The sequence below is a fragment of the Epinephelus fuscoguttatus genome, linkage group LG6 (genome assembly GCF_011397635.1).
Source record: "Epinephelus fuscoguttatus linkage group LG6, E.fuscoguttatus.final_Chr_v1".
In the NCBI taxonomy this organism is placed as follows: Eukaryota; Metazoa; Chordata; class Actinopteri; order Perciformes; family Serranidae; genus Epinephelus; species Epinephelus fuscoguttatus.
Window position 1 is genome coordinate 37861370 of NC_064757.1, and position 17144 is coordinate 37878513.

Here is a 17144-nt window from a genome sequence, read left to right on the forward strand (position 1 = left end):
CAAGCGTAGGGTCTTTTTGACATAAGAAATAATTCAGCACCAAGTAGTATCGAAACTTCTGCAATCAGATGATAACAGCCTTCAATCCTTTTAGTCTCCAGATGTAGGAAAAAGACTATTTTTAAGGTTTTGCCACAGCCAATTACCCTTGAGCATTCTTCAAATGAATGCTATGTGATTGGCCCGCTACTGCAGCAGCTACTACCCATACAGTCTGTGGTGTGGTGAAGTAGGCTATATGAAGGAGTTGGTAGTTCAGCCAACCAAGATGCCACCAGAACGTTTTAAAGTAAAGTAATTCTGCACACTTGTAGTGTCTGGTGGTATTTTAAATACAGTGTGTGGGCGTCATTAACTATCGCGAAAATGAACAACGCTCATATTCACATTCATTAGTTACAAAGAGATTCATTGAGTTCACCGTTCATGATCATGGAAGACCTGGAAAAGTCATGGAATTTTGTTGTCTGTCTGAAAGTAGACTTGCACCGATTAATCGACAGTGCTTAGAATCAGGCCGGTTTTCACGTGATCGGCCATGACCTGTGACCGGCTGGTCAGTCTAAAATATGTTAAATTTAAAACGTCAGTCAAATTTCCCGCACGCTGCATGATTGACATCGTGTAACATCAGCAGTGCACACACACGCACATGTGCAACTAACGGCTTGGGCGATGTGGGGAAGTGAAACACGGCGGCTTCTCACCTTAATCATTCACGCACACACATCAAAAGAGAGAAGGAGAAAGTTGTTGAACTGAACTGCGGAGCTCTCACTGCTGCACTGTGCCGCTTGAAACTGAAGTGGCGCATGTCCGCGTGCAGAAGATGCGCGTGTCCGCACGCTTACTGGTGGGCGCGTCCGGAAAACCTGTGTGAATTTTCCACAGAAGATATTTTTTACTTTTTTGTCTATTCAAGAAATTACCCACAAATGCTATACACCAAGGAATATTACTTTATTTATCTATGTTTTTATTTATGTATGCCTTTTTTACATATTTATTTTAGTACTGTACCTGAAGTTATATTTGAACAAAAACGAAAATCTTTCTCAACCTGTGTCACTGTTTTTGTTTGTTTGAGATGATTATTGAAAAGCTGGTTGTATCTTGGTTAAAATGTTCTAATAAAGGAAAGATAGAAAATATTGCAATATCTTGTGTGCTAGAAAGTGGTTTGAAAAAAATAAAATCAGAATCAGCCATCCAAACACTCTGCAAATTGGAAATCGGTATCGGCCCAAAAAATTGTAATCAGTGCAGGTCTATCTGAAAGTAATTGTAACAGCAATCTTCCGTGGATAACCTAAAGCCCAGTTCAGACCAAAGATTCATGGCAAGATGAAACCATTTCAGAACGTCGGTCACAAAATAAGCCTGAAAAGATGGAACGGAATTAAAGAGAGTTGTTGCACAGAGAAGATACACCGTCTCATCTAGTCGCATTGGTGTGAACCGGCAAGTTTTTAGAACGTTGCAGAACGGTGCGTTGCAAGTCGTTTGCTGTTTCAACTCGTCTCATCAACTGTTTGGTCTGAATGTAACCAACTATATTGGAAAAGGTTCCTGTTAATTTTCACGCAATAAACATTTTGGAGTTCTGTTCATGTTGTTAAGTGTCATTCAGTTTTATTCTGGGTCCTTGAAGAGTTGTGGAAGAGTTTAGAAATGTTGTCTATGAAAATGTGTGACAACCCTGTTCAACGCACTCTCTCTTTTAGTGCATTCATGCACAACACTGACTTCAACTTAACAACTCATCCAATTTTCTGAAATATTACTAATATTTTACAGTCATCACGAATCACAAAGTAAAGGTCTCTAAAATATTACCTTTGTCTGTGAGATTAAAATCATGTATCTGAAGATCTGATAGGAGACGGAACAGCAGCTACATCCACCCCTAATTGAGCTTCTGCAGCTCCACAGATGCATCACCGACTTTTAATGGGTCAAAAGTGACCAAGAAGAGAAGAAATAGATGACAAATATTTTCTTTGTTTATTAATTTTCACTTCGTAAAAAGTGGCTAATGAGTTGGATTCATTTCCAAAGTCTTTGTCTCACTTTTCAAAGCACTGCGAGTTGCTGTCTGAGAAAACTCTCCTCTGTTGAAGAAGACATTTGTTCTTTGGATTGTTATCTTGCTAATTGGCCGGCAGCAGCCCAATTTAGCCGAGCAACCAGTGTTAATTATAACATGAAATCACAAACCACTGACACTGGCTCTCTTCTAGAAACAGTGTGTTAGCTAGAGAGTTGTTACCAAACCTGGTTCACTGGGAAAAGAGCCACTGAAATGAACTGTGTCTGTTAAATTCTGTTAAATCATTGAAAATATTTAATTACCTGAAAACCCCAGCAGAAACATTAAAAAATCCACCTCACCAGAAGTGAACAAACCCCAATACAGCACTTAACTCCAGCCGAGTGATGCATTTCTCATTAAAGGACATATCTAGGCTGTAGTTACATGTATACTTTTATGGTTTTCATGCATGATTGCGGCCGGGAAAAAAGTGACATGCTCTTCAGGAAAATAGGCTGCATTCAGCATCGGGCATATTCTCATCAGATGTCCCCAAATCCCTTTTTCATACACCATTGTTTCGCACAATCACCATTCCCAGTGTAGCTGGCAATTGACTGCTCTCTCATTCTCCCTTTCATTCTCTCCACCTCATCAAAAGAAACTGTTTCTGCTGGCAAGAAAAAATGCAAATGCTTGCCTTGCGCTCTCTTTCTACAAGGCCAGAATGGTAGAGGTGTTAATGAGTGACAAAGCGTTCTCATTACCAGGAGAGGGTACTTGGGCTTGGTCGGTCTAATCAGCCCTAATGCATTTCAGTTCCTAATGCTCCCAAACTGCCGACTACACCAAGCAGGGCCATTTATTATAGCAAGACAGTCTTCTGCATTCAATGAAACAGGCACAAAGTCTCCAGAGCTCTGTGGTCGCATACATCAAGCAGGAGTGCAGTTTGTCACTGTCTGGATTTGTTCTGATCATGCTCACCTGTTAGCATGACCTGCTGTTTGTGCAACAGAAAGGTACATTTCCCTGATATTTGACACAAATGGCAAACAATTACCGTCCAGGAAGCATGAAAATGATTTAAAATATGTCTGCTGCAGCTGCTGTTTGTAGACATTTGAATGTATTCTGCTCAGAGCTAAGCTAAGTCTTAATCTGTGCTATGAAAATATCATCTGGATATTAATAATGTTATCCAGAAACTGGTCTATAATCCTTTGTTTTATTCTCAATAAAACCGCTAAAAGAAAAAAACTGTTTTAGTATACTCGAGATGAAGTTGTTTGTGTTGTTATCTCTAAAGGGACTGCTCATTAATTTATTCTTCTTTTGTTCATTAATGAGGGAAAAATGTCTAATGTCTAAATGCAAAGTAGCAGGTAATCTTGTACCTCTCATGAGCCTGAAGCTTGTTTTATTTAATTTAGTTTTCATGCATCGTTTTTCTCATAATGTCCTGTTAACTGGTTATAGTTATGTTGTAGAGAGGTTGAGAACATATTTATATCAACAGTCAGGTTTCCTTCATTTTGTTTGTGCATCTGTTTCATATGGGAATCAAAACGAAATCATCACTCCTGTGCGTCCTTACATAAAGCTGAATCTGAATGAAGGGGGGAGGGGAGGTTCTGCCTGCATGAGCAGGATGTGACCGCTACCTTGCTGAACTGCAGATGGAGCCGTGTACGCCACTGCATTGTCAGCAACACAGTCATAATGTTCATTTTTCAGTCATTTTCTATAACCACTTATCCTACTGGGGGTCATGTGGGGGTGGAGCCTATCCCAGCTGACAGTGGGCGAGAGGCGGGGTACACTCTGGACAGGTCACCAGACTATCACAGGGCTGACACATAGAGACAGACAACCATTCACACTCACATTCACACCTATGGACAATTTAGAGTCACCAATTAACCTGCATGTCTTTGGACTGTGGGAGGAAACTGGAGCACCTGGAGGAAACCCACACTGACACAGGGAGAACATGCAAACTCTGCACAGGAGTCCTCTTGCTGTTTAATTTGAAAAGTAATATTTATATATATTTTTTATATCTGTGACAGTTGGAGATATTAAAACTAGTGAAAGGTGATTTATGGTCATTATGATTATCAAAAATTTTTACTGTCTATTTTTGTTGAAGCCATGCATCATGCACCTGAGCAGGACTGCTCACGTGGGCAGTGTGGCTGCTTTTACCTGTTAACAGGGACACCTGAAACAAAAAATAAGTTCTGCAACACACACATGCTGTTTGCATAGGCAGTGTGGCCCTAGCATCAGCCAATCTCCCCTCTCTAAATTCAGAGATTTTTGTGGTCCGTGAATGCAGCACACAGTTCTTTGTTTCCTCAGCAGCAGTTTGTGGAATTTTAGTTATGTCGTGGATAATAGATCAGTCTGAGCTGATCAGATAGATGGATGAAAGGAGCAGCTCCTGCAGAGGCAAACTTCCAGACCCAGTGCGATGAACGGTTAAGTTTTTGTCTGTGAGAGTGTGGAGTAAATAATAACTGAATGGTATATATATTATTTCAGCAGCGCTCCTAATGAAAGGTTCAACTCGAAAAATAGAAAATTGAAATGTGGCGCAGATGTCTTAATTGTGGCAGGCTGCCTCAAATAAATTAATATGTGGGGAAACCCTGCTATTTCCCCTCCTGGTGAAACGACTGAGCCAATGAGAGCCTTTGTTGGGAAGGTCATCCAACTGCACCAGAGCCATAATGAAAAAAATATGGACATGAATGTGGATGAAATCACCACAGCTACTGACATGATGAGGGCTGCAGATAACAGTTATTTTCAGCATTCGTTAATCTGATGTTTATTTTTACGATTCATCTTTGAGATCAATTAAATATCTAAAGTAGTGAAAAACACAAGTTCGGAAAACCCGTTATGATATCTTTATTTTGCTTCATTTGTCTAAAAAAAAAAGGCAGCAGCAATGCAGCAAATGATTGCATTGAAGGACCTGGAGCCTGTTAATGTTTAGTGTTTCTGCTTGAATAAACTACCAAAACAGTTGCAGATTAATTTGCTGTCATTTGATTAATCGACTGATTGCTTTGTTTCCAGACGAAATGAAAAAACAGCTCAGAAATCAAGACGACACTGAGCACTGAAGTCATTTCTTCAAAAGAAAGCTGCCAGAAAAAAATGATGTTTTCTGCCATTCTTCCCAATGGGGTTCTGGAAAGATTTGATATGTCTGGTGCATGGGGGGGGAATGGGTTGTGAAGATTCAAAGCTGTAGTTGTTCCTCCCATGATCGCGTTGATGGAGGATCAAATAAAAGAATCTGAGGGGCTTGAGAGCAGGTTGGTGTGCAGAATAAAAATGAAATAGTAAGAACGTAAAGGAAGTTGACGTTTTACAGACGACATGTTGCTTTAATTGTTGTCATAAACGCTCAGATAGCTTCCTTTAGTCGCCGTAACGGTAGTTTCTATGATGATTGGAAATGACGGATAAGTCATGCCTGCCATCAGCTTCAGTTGGTACATGTACCCGTATATTTCTCTGTCTCTATGTGAGTAAATGGGCATGTCGGTACAATAACTGTAGTATGTCGTGTCTTCATGGCGTCTCCCTCTTCTGCCTTATTTACTACCCCACCATTAACGATATAAACACTCCATCACTCCTACATGAAATTCACATTTCTTCCAGTTAAACCTACACCAAACTCCGTTTGAGTTGCAGTCAAAAGCATCTTCTTGCACATCTCTCCTGTACTCCTGTATCACCCTACATGCTCGCATACTCCCACCTGTCTCTGCTTCCCATGAAATTCAGTCGGTCTGCACTTGAAAGGCTCATTCAATGAGCCTGTGGTGCTTCAAAGGCCCTCATCTCCTTTTCCACATCAGTCATTCTGGGAGAGCAAATGAAGTGGACCTCTGGACAGCAATCAAGCTGCTCAACAGATGAAATCGGACAAGTTTCTTTTCTTTGTAATGATGAATTCACACTTCAAGAGGAGAATGGATGGAAGAAAGAGAATATTTTAGGAAAGCACGAGCATGTGTGTCTGTGCACGTGAGACGGTGTGCAAGCGTGTGGTGTCCGTGAAATGCAGCACAGCTTTTCAGTGGTGGCATCAACCTAGAGGTTCACTTGAGGACTAAATAAAAAAGTTTTTTGTCATTGGTAGTTACAACTGTCAGTAAAGCAACCTCTGCTCATCTAACTGTAAATGCAAGGAATCTGTGTGTGTGTGTGTGTGTGTGTGTGTGTGTGTGTGTGTGTGTCATTTACATATCTCCAGAATCCGATCTACTTCACACTTGGCGGGTGTACTGCTGGGGAGCCAGAGATTTGCAGTATTAAATTTGGTGTGATTTTGACAAGTAACACATCAAATCTCGACACATTTAATATTAATAAACTAATAAAGCGCTCTTTGCAGAGGTGGGGGCGGGGCTTCAGGGCTCTGCAGAGTCAAGCATGTTCTCATCTACGCAAGCGAGGACTCTTGGTCTCTCTGTTCAGTAATGTTAAGTAAAACTATCTTATTATATAATGACAAAAACTGTCTGTGTGTGTGTGTGTCTGTTCCACGTTTTTCTCCTCACTGACTTGGTCAATCCATGTGAAATTTGGCACAGTGGTAGAGGGTCATGGGAGGATGTGAATGAAGCAATATTACATCAATTGGCCAAAGGGGGGCGCTATAGCAACCCATTGAAATTGCAAACTTTGAATGGGCATATCTCATGCCCCGTATGTCGTAGAGACATGAAACTTTGCACAGAGATGCCTCTCCTCATGAGCAACACATTTGCCTCAAGAACCCATAACTTCCGCTTATATAGATTTTCTGCCATTTTGAATTTTTTGAAAAACACTTCAAATGGATCTCTTCCTAGGAAGTTTGAGCGATCTGCATGAAACTGGGTGAACATAATCTAGGGAGCAATATCTAAAGTTCCCTCTTGGCAAAAGTTGGAAAACTTACTAAAACTGAGCTTCTATAAGGCAATGAATATTGCGGAGGGCGTGGCTCATCACATAAAGGTGTATAACATCTCAAGGGTTTCACCCATCACCACGCAACTTTGTAGGCATATGACCACACATAATCTGAGGGGACCCCTCCATTATTGACCCCATCAAACAAAATGGGGGCGCTAGAGAGCTCATTTCTTATCTAGGCCTAACCGCCATATGGATTTTTACTAAACTTGGTAGATATGTAGAACAGGATGCCTCAAGGTGACTGGAGAAATTTAACTCTAATTGGCAACTGTGTGGCGCTATAACAACAGAAAAATGCTTTAAAATGGCTAAAATGTGACCGATCGCTGTGGCTCCCCCTGTGGACCAATGTTGGTGTTTTTTCTAATTTTTAGTATGACTAAGTCATGGTATGGTATGCTGTACATAATCATGGAAACTGTCAGTGTGTCATTCTGTCAGTCAGTCATTCTGTCTGTCCCACGTTTTTCTACTCACTGACGTGGTCAATCTATGTGAAACTGCACATAGGCATTGAGGATTGGCATAGGTAGAAGGTGACAAAGCTACCAGTGGGTATGGACTAGTTCACTATGAATAGTAAAACTGTTAATTCTGCACAGTAAATGTCCTACAATCAAATTTTTACTTTAAGTGAAGCCTGTGATGCAAAACAACCACCGCTTAACCCCGGCTTGGTCTTGGCAAGGTGCTGGAAGCATCAATAAGTCCAGACTGGTAGAAAAAGGAGCTTCTACCACCAGGGTTGTGCACAGGTGTGTTGCATACTGTCAGTGATGAAACTGAGATTGGGTACTTTTACATGCCTGTCCATTGTTGCCTTATGTATGCTCTAATGAAGGTCAAATAGACCGAAAGCTCAGCAATAAAGTGAAACACTTCACAGATGTAAGTGTGCGGAATTCTTTTCTACCAGTTTGGACTTAAAGTGAAGTCTGAAAGAGAGGAATTATCAGCACCATGGACTTCACTTAACATCTGTTCAAGGTGGAGCTTTGAATTCTAATATGATGCTGGATAGTTTTATGAATAATAATGTGTCATATTTGAATTGTTATATTTTGTGAATTCAGTCTTAATCTGCAATGAAACCTGTAGCATGTCTGTGTCATGTAGACTAAGTGTAGTATTACACTATACATTATTTTCGTCATTAGTAGAAGTAATATACCATTCAGTTGCAATGCACTTTGGGAGCCTTTTGTTTCCTATTTCACTGTATAGTGAGTTGAAATAGCAACATAATTCAATATTTTTCATATCTAAACATCATGATGGTGTGTGTGCTCAGGATGCGAAGAAGCACAGTGACGAGTGTGAAGTTGTTCTGGAGAAAGCTGGAAGCAGTGATACCACGGGCTGGTTCCAAACCGGCATGTCTCGAACGGGCACTGCAGTGGTATTCATTAGCATTAGCGTCTACAGAAACTGCCCTTGAGTCTACACACCAGCTTAATGACAGAAATTAGTGGAAGTTCTGCGTCCTCCTCCAGAAAAAATACTTAAAATTCAAATTTACAGCCATATTGTCCTTCCTACAATTTCTTCGTAGGAATCCTGCATTACAAATTAGAGGTGAGAAAGACGCAGGTATTTCCCAGGCAGGCAGGGTCTAAAATAAGATGCTCGTTAATAAATTTTAATGTAGAATCCATTTTTTGTCAGAATAAAGGTCAGGATAAGCTCGGCTTTGACTGTAACAATTTTGACCATTTTAACAAGTCTCATCGACAGTCACGTGGGATCATGAATAAGACTGACAGAACCATCATTGATCAATGATTATTAATTTGTTTGAGAAAAAAGAAAAAGGAACAAAGGATAAGATGCAGCCACACATGCCTCTGAGTCAACAGCCAATAGAAATGCAGAATACAGATTCCAAGGCTTAATAGGAAGCATTCCCTGACATAACCGGTGAAGTTAGTTCTGGGCGCTTGCAGTGGTCACGATGTATCACAGATCAATCTCCCCTCTGAGTGAGGCCATGTTGTCATCAGACTTCAGTAAAGCTCACTGGCATGCGATCTGTTTTGTACTTTAAACCAGTCTCAATAGGATTTCTTCATCCTGTTGTGATGGGATCATCTCGTATGGGACATTTGGTTCACGGATAATCTTGCCTGTGTGTGTTGTGAGAGTGAATCAGGATGCATCTATGTGCAGTTATGTGATGCCAGCGATGAGTCATGTGGATTATTTTACCCCACCCATTCTGTCAGGGTTATTTGTCTGCAAAGACTTTAGGGAGAAAACACTTTTATGGTGAGAGTTTCACACTTGGCATTAAAATGCACAGAGAAAACAACGACAACAGCAACACTTATTCTGTGTTGTCACATGATTAAAGTGGGTGAAGAACTTGTCACACAGTTCCTACACGGCAGGACATGTGTTAATGTTGCTGTTGATGCAGCCTGCAGGTGCTGAACACACAGCTGAAGGCAGCCACTCACTGGTTAGTAATGTGAAACTGTGGAGACAGTATTGCATAATGTCAGGATGGCCGAGCGGTCTAAGGCGCTGCGTTCAGGTCGCAGTCTCCCCTGGAGGCGTGGGTTCGAATCCCACTTCTGACAGATGACTTTTCTCAGCAGAAATATCACATTCCATCATAAGTGATATGCTTTCCTCACCTCTGTTGAGATGCTGAATCTCAATTCGTTGTCAAAGTACTTGCTCTCTGGGCAGTGACAATGTAGTTGAAGCTAATATAATCTAGTCATATTCAAAACTCTGCAGCTTGGCTACAAACCAGAACCAAGGGGAGAGAGCACATTAGGCCACTCTGAGCTGCTCTGCACTGGCTTCCTGTTACATTTAGATTTTGATTTCAAGCTCCTCCTCCTTGTATACAAAGCCCTACATGGGCTGGGACCAAGCTACGTTGTGAATTCCCTTGTTAACTATTTGCCTCCAAGAACACTGCGATCATCTGCTGCTTGTTTATTGGAGGGTCCCAGCAACAGCTTGATAAGATCGGGAATGCAGCCTTTGTCAACTACGCCCCAAAACTATGGAACACACTACCTTGTCACACAGTTCCTACACAGCATAATCATGTGTTAATGTTGCTGTTGATGCAGCATGCAGGTGCTGAACACACGGCTGAAGGCGGCCACTCACTGGTTAGTAATTGGAAACTGTAGCTATGGTATGCAGAAAGTCAGGATGGCCGAGCGGTCTAAGGCGCTGCGTTCAGGTCGCAGTCTCCCCTGGAGGCGTGGGTTCGAATCCCACTTCTGACAGATGGCTTTTCTCAGCATAATTATCACTGTACATGCTTTCCTCACCTCTGTTTAGATGCAAAATTGCACTTCATTGTCTCAGTACAATGCTCTGGGCAGTGACACTATAGTTGAAGCTAATATAATCAAGTCATTTTCAACACACTGCAGCTTGGCTATGAACCAAAACCAAGATGAGAGAGCACATCAGGCCACTCTGAGCTGCTCTGCACGGGAACTGCCCATTGGTTTGACATCCCATTGTTCCGACCATATTAAACCCATTGTTCCGAAGTCCGTTCCGAAATCATCATGATGCCCTGTGGTTAAGGTCTGGTTAGGTTTAGGCACAAAAACCACTTGGTTAGGGTCAGGAAAAGATCATGGTGTGGGTTAAAATGAAAAAGAAAGTGACAAACACATAAGCTGTGAGCCTGCTCCGCCTCAAGCTCGCAGCGCACCATACGCCCGCCGCGAGCCATTCAGCACCGCGGACAGTCGGACGAATGGGATGTCGAACCAATGACATGGACCCCTCTGCACTGGCTTCCTGTTACATTTAGATTTTGATTTTAAGCTCCTCCTCCTTGTATACAAAGCCACACACGGGGATGCAGCCTTTGTCATTTACGCCCCAAAACTCTGGAACACAGTAACTGTAAATATCAGGGAAGCTAGCTTGCTGAATATTTTTAAAAGAAAGTTAAAAACATATCTGCTCACTTTCGTCTTAAACTAACTCTGACTTCCTGATACAGGTCTAAAACTCTCAAAATCTTACTACATTTTATGATTTATAATTTTACAATTCTGTGTTTTTAGGACTTTTTATGATTTATTTTATCTTGTGATGTTAGATTTTTTTTTTTTTTCCGCCCACGATCTGAGGAGTCTGTCTCAAAGATTTTGGCTTGCAATACAAAACAGTGGAGGTAAATAGAATTTAGTTTGTGGTGCTCATAGGACTGAAAAATTACACTGAAAATCAACAGAACACGCAGTCTTCTGTTTTCATGGGCACTGTTTCTTCAGTCGTTCCACTGTAGACATCTTTCAGATACTTTGAGCACAACCATTGACACCCTGTTGCCAGACAAGCATGTCAGAATTGGACAGTTCTGCAAAACCTGGGTTATGTTCAGTGACGTTTGTTTTATTTTTTTTTATGTGTCTGCACCGGCAGCAGCCATGGCCAGAGGCACTGTGTTTTTGTGTTGTCCATATGTCCGATTTACATAAATGCACCTTGAGGGAATTTCATCAGATTTGTCACAAACATCAACTTGGACTCAAGGATGAACTGATTTGATTTTGGCGGCCGAAGGTCCTGGACACTGTGACCTTGTCTGTCTCATTCTTGTGAACGTGATATCTCAAGAACACCTTGAGGGACTCGTTCCACTTGAACTCAGCGATTAACTAATTTGATTTTGGTGGTCAAAGCTCAAAGTTCACTGTGATCTCAAAAACCATAACCATCTTGGCCACTCGACTCAAGAATTCATACGCCAGTCATGACAACATTTCACACAAATGTCCAGTAAAATATTGAATGATTAAGTGATGACATTTTTTATCCAAAATGTCAATATTTGAAGCATTGTGTACTTTCATGGCTATGTATGAACATAGACAGATATGCATGTAAACTGCAACTTGACTGGTTCACAGGGCATTAATTCTAGTTCCAGTCAAATGCCAGTGTTTTAAAAAATTGCCACTTTCTGCAAAATTTGCACATGGTGACTACAATGTGGTCAGTGAAGGCTCGTGGTTGAAGTTAGTAAAGAGGTAACATAATATTGTACACTATTTCCCCACCCTAACTAGCAACCCTTACTTTCCATTTCACGATAAAGAACACGCAACTTCCCAGGCTGGTACTGATTGTTGGCACTGGATGTAAACTGTGAACTGCAGAATTGTCCAGTGTGGACTAATTTCTAGGGATACTGGGCTGTTGAGATTCCATTTAACTCCATAGTATTGATGTGGGCAAATTGGGCATATAATCCTAGCACTGTCTGCATGACTAGATAGTACTAGAGGTAAGCGAGAACCTAACTTTTTTTTTTCTTCTTTTTGGGTGGACTAACATCTTCAACACTCAAATTCAGCAGACTTGGTATATACTGTAAATCAAATTCCAAAAGTCCAGACATTGGGATTCAGAAGCTGTAACTCTTGCTGCTGAGACTTCACATTTCATACCCCATCACTGGAATTAATACAGGAGTGTCCCCTCTGCTCTGTCTTTTGCTTGCAGCCCCTCCTTCGATGAGGAACTCTCCCCTCGGCCCAAGGGGAAGAAGAAGAAGAGAAAGTCTGAACGCAAGAGGAAAAGGAAAAGGTCAGTTCCCAAAATGAGATGACTCTGCAGCGAGGTGTGGTGTTGGACATCTTTGTCGTGTTTTCTGAAATAAATAAATAAATTGAGAGAAGTGTACGTGAGGATGCCTGGTACTCTCAAGAGTTCATGTTTATTTGTGGTCTGGTTTTAGGTCTCCTTCCTACAGCCTGTCGCCTCTGAGGAAGAAGAAAAAGAAGAAGAAGAAAAGCTCCAAGAAAAGCAAGCGGCATAGGTAGTTCTCGCTTACTACCGCAATATTGGCAAAATAGCACATTTATTTTTAGGTGACTGAAATTATACTTTTTCTCCCTTTTTCAGGTATACCTCCAAAAAGTCAAAACACAGGTATGTGTGTTATTATTGCAAGATTTTATGCATCACTTTAGCATATCTCATGGCTGTGTGTGTGCAGTTTCTGAAGGGTAAAATATTGAATTAATAGAGCAAACTTTAAAGGCAAACAGTTCTCACCTGCAAAACTTTCTGTCTTAAATGTGGTAAACATTTAGCCTCTGCTTTCTGTAAGATTTCCAACTTGAAAGCCAGTGCCCTTTATGTATCAGTAAGACAGCAGGCTGTATGTGCAGGCTTAATACGCCTCGCTCATGATTCTATTCTCTTTCATCCCACCAGCTCTTCAAGTTTAAAACATAAGAGGAAGGATGAGCGCAAACACAAGAAAAGGTCAGTCTTCTCACCCAGCAGAGTCATGTTGCTGTTACTGCAGCCTGTAGGAGCTGTTTGCCCAGCTGTAAGCAGTCACTCACCAGTTAGTAATATGAAACTCTTGGCATGGTGTTACATATATGTCAGGATGGCCGAGCGGTCTAAGGCGCTGCGTTCAGGTCGCAGTCTCCCCTGGAGGCGTGGGTTCGAATCCCACTTCTGACAGATGACTTTTCTCAGCATATATCTCACACAGTTCAAATATGTTAACGCATTCATATCTGCCCCTTACTGCAGGCATGTCCAAAGTCCAAAACGTTGCTTGTCGGCCACTTGTAAATGGCCTGTAGCTTGTCCCTCAAAATACGCTGATATGGCTTGCCACACAAAGTGGTTACTTAAGCAAGGTCACAAGATTATGATGGCAGGACTATCATACAGTTTGTTGACATGCACAAGTAGGTACTGAGCACACAGAACTAATGTGTTCTCACAGACAGACGGTAAACAAGGAAACGAATGGTTACCCAACAGCAGACACTTCCTGTTAGGTAGCAGACGTGACCACAGCAAAGAAGCAGGAAGTCGACAGTGAGGGCTGCCGCTTTCAGGAGCAGTGGAAAGTTGAATAATTACAAACAAAATGTATTCATATATTTTTTGTCTTAAATAATCCATATGATGCAAGAAGCAACTGGTATGTTCACACTATCTAATCTGGCATTCATTCAAAAAAGTCTGGACACCACTGCCTCAGTAGTCCCTTTTACACTGCCAGATTTTTGGCGAATGTTGGGCCGTTTTGCCAGCAAGCTGTGAGCATTTAGACACACACAGCGTCGGATTGGCCAGTTGATCCGAGGTGCCCAATTTTCCATCTCGTAGTCATATTGGCGGAACCTTTTTAGTTTAAAAAGAACGAGGCGCCCTTCCACCACGGGAGGGGCTGTTGATGACTTGTCGCTGCACGTGCGACCCACTGGCGGTGGATAAACAGGAAACAGCTGATATTAGGAATGAGCAGCTAGTAGCAAGAGGGAAACACAAATCTGACAGACACTGTAAAGATAAGCAACTGGGGAGACAAGGAATTGTGCGCCCTCCTTGCCTTCGCAAACGAACAAGCCATTAACCGTCAGATGACGGGGACGGTGAAGGACGGGCCAACTTACGAGAGAATCGCCGAAGGACTGACCAGCTGTGGCTTCCCTCCCACGTCACTGTTTACGTCACACGCTGAGCTACACGTTTTGTTACTTGCTCACGCCCCCCATTGCCCCGAAAAAGGTGCATTCTGTATAAACAAAAGTAGGTAGGCGGCATTTTGCTGCACTCCCCGATTTTGTTTTTATACTGCCAATGCTGAAAAAAGACTGATTGGGCTTTCCTGCAAATTTGCACATTTCCTATCTAAAAAGGGCTAGTGTTTATTCTACATTCTACAGTTATTCTGTACTACACGCGCCATGTTGGATCCTGACCCCAAGTCCGCAGGCCTTTGCTGCATGTCGCCCCTCTTTCTGTCCCCCTTTTCAGATCTGTCTGTCCCATCCAATAAAGGCAAAAGAGCCAAATAAAAAAAAAAACTTTGAAAGAAAAATGACACTTCAAATCAACAAAACACACAGTAATATGTTCTCATAGTGACTGTTTGTTCAGTGGTTCTAATTAAGATGTCTTTCAGCTGTCATTTTTCAATACTTGAACACCACTATTGAAAACTGTTGAAAAAAAAATCTGCTATTGCTGCATCAGCATCATGTACTCTCCAAATCCTACACAACTTTTTTGACCCCCTGCTCCACCTCCTCTTGCTCCCCCCTTGGTAAGCCCATCCAGCCATGGCTGAGGAAGAAAGAGAGAGCATCCTCCAAAGTGCTCTCATGTAGGGACACGATGGGTGAATACAGAAACGTGCAGGCTTTTATTTTTTCTGAGCAAAGCGTGAAAAAAAACCCTCATAAAAGAGGAAAACCGATTGAAAGCTTGAGCCACAAAGAGAGGGGAAAAAAGGGGGTGAAAGAGGGTAAGGGAAACCAATTTCATGCTGTGATCTTGCAACATTTTATAATTCGACTTTGGATGAGCGGCCGTTGTTTGTAAGCACAGAGCCAAGTTCAGTTGCTGCTTACTACAACAGAAACCACTGCTTTCCAGCTCACTTCAACTCTCTACTCCCTCTCTCCTTTGTGCTCTTCATGCCTTCACTGTTCCTTTATACTCTCGCTTCTCTGGTGCGCTCTCCTATTCTTCAAATAAATCAAGTATATATTTCATAGTCATCAGAAAAAAATAGGATCCAAACAGTTTGCAATGCCAGCAAATTTACATATGTGCTCTACAGGGCTGTAAATAGAGATTCTTTTCATCTTAAAACAGTCTGTTCATAGTGTCAGTGGAAACAGATCTGCTATCTGGAGTCATAGAATAACTAGTTGAAGGATAATTGTAATTTATTACGTCTTGTGTGCAGATTTTATTTTCCCAGTTGTAGACTTAGAGCAATCTGTACAGCTGCCGATCTCATCCACACTTGTTGCCATTTTTCTGCAGCAGTTTTTTATTATTTTATTTTATTTTTTTGTGGGTATACCAAGGTAGCTAGCTAGCTATGTAAGACAGGGTGTCTGCAGGTCTTAAAAAAGTCTTAAAATGTCTAAATTCAGATTTGATAGGTCTTAAATATTTTCGGTCACATTACTGCGAAAATGTCTGCAGCCTTACAGACCTAATGACTGTTTACAATTTTTGGACTGACCGAGGACTTGCATTAATAAATAGCATTTATGACGGTGAGATTTGACAAAATTTATAAGTATAATTTATATATATGTAGAAGTGATAAATATAACTTGATTTTATCTGTAGACACCCAGTAAGAAGATGACGTCCCAAACAGGGAAAACGTCAGTGAGTGCAACCCCAGACCTTTTCGAATTTATTAGAAATTCAATTGCTGATGTCTGGGAAAGCAGCATCATTGCTAGTCCAAGTCCAATGGGAAAATTCTCATGTATGTGGTATCTCAAAAACACCTTCAAGGATTTCCTTAAATTTGGCACAAACGTCCACTTGGAGGCAATGATGAACTGATCAGATTTTGATGTTTAAAACTCGAAGTTCAAACCAAAATGTCACCTTGGAACTAGTGTTGAGTAACGAAACACAGTGTGCCACCAGTTTTTAGACAACCGGTACCTAACCAGCTGAAGCACAATGCAGATTTCAGTGCATCATTTTGGAAGTGACAGTGACATGTGGCGACCGGAGTGAAACAGTGCAGTGTGTGCACAGTTTCGGCTATTTGTCAGTGAACAACTCCTCAAGATCCAAGTCAAGTTCCCATGTCTTGCTGCCCACTTGCTTAAAGTGAAGGTGGTTAGCCCTTAAGTTAGCGAGCGGAGTTAGCCTCCCATTGAAACCTGATTAGGCTCATTTAAGGTGGACTGTTAAGGTGGACCATCTGTTCTCATAGTAGTGACAATCTCAGCAGCTCTTCAACAGATACTGGAGAGATGTTTGGCTGCTGAGTCTCTCCTGGGTTAAGGAGACAATTACTGATCATCGCTTAAGATTATTTTGCTGTTATTAGTACTGTAACTGTTCTTTAGTGTTAAATTATCTATGTCATGTTATTTTCTATGTGAAATTCTTGACAGTGTCTTGTATTGATCTATATTTGTGTATGTAAGTATACTTTGAATTGTTAAAAGTTAATACAGTACATAGTTCAACTTCGACTTTGCTTTTACAGGAAATAACAAAAGCTGTCATGTTGCTGACCATTATTTATTTTTATTTTTTTAAGTACTGGTTCAGGCATTGTATCCTTAAGTATCGTTTTAACACCGGTATCAAGAAATAAAAATACCCAAAG

At 41.3% G+C, this 17144-nt stretch overlaps 1 protein-coding gene and 3 non-coding genes across 4 annotated transcripts in view; all 4 read left to right on the forward strand.

Annotated features, from left to right (window-relative positions):
• srrm4 (serine/arginine repetitive matrix 4) overlaps positions 1–17144 on the forward strand; it is a 104145-nt gene that overhangs the window by 70548 nt on the left and 16453 nt on the right. The window contains exons 3-6 of the mRNA XM_049578533.1: positions 12518–12601; positions 12753–12833; positions 12920–12946; positions 13235–13285. Coding sequence (XP_049434490.1) covers positions 12518–12601; positions 12753–12833; positions 12920–12946; positions 13235–13285 — 243 coding nt within the window. The remainder of the gene's footprint in view (positions 1–12517; positions 12602–12752; positions 12834–12919; positions 12947–13234; positions 13286–17144) is intronic.
• On the forward strand, positions 9521–9603 carry trnal-cag (transfer RNA leucine (anticodon CAG)). Its single transcript has one exon. It is a non-coding gene; the product is annotated as a tRNA-Leu (tRNA).
• On the forward strand, positions 10190–10272 carry trnal-cag (transfer RNA leucine (anticodon CAG)). Its single transcript has one exon. It is a non-coding gene; the product is annotated as a tRNA-Leu (tRNA).
• trnal-cag (transfer RNA leucine (anticodon CAG)) lies at positions 13410–13492 on the forward strand. The gene has a single exon. It is a non-coding gene; the product is annotated as a tRNA-Leu (tRNA).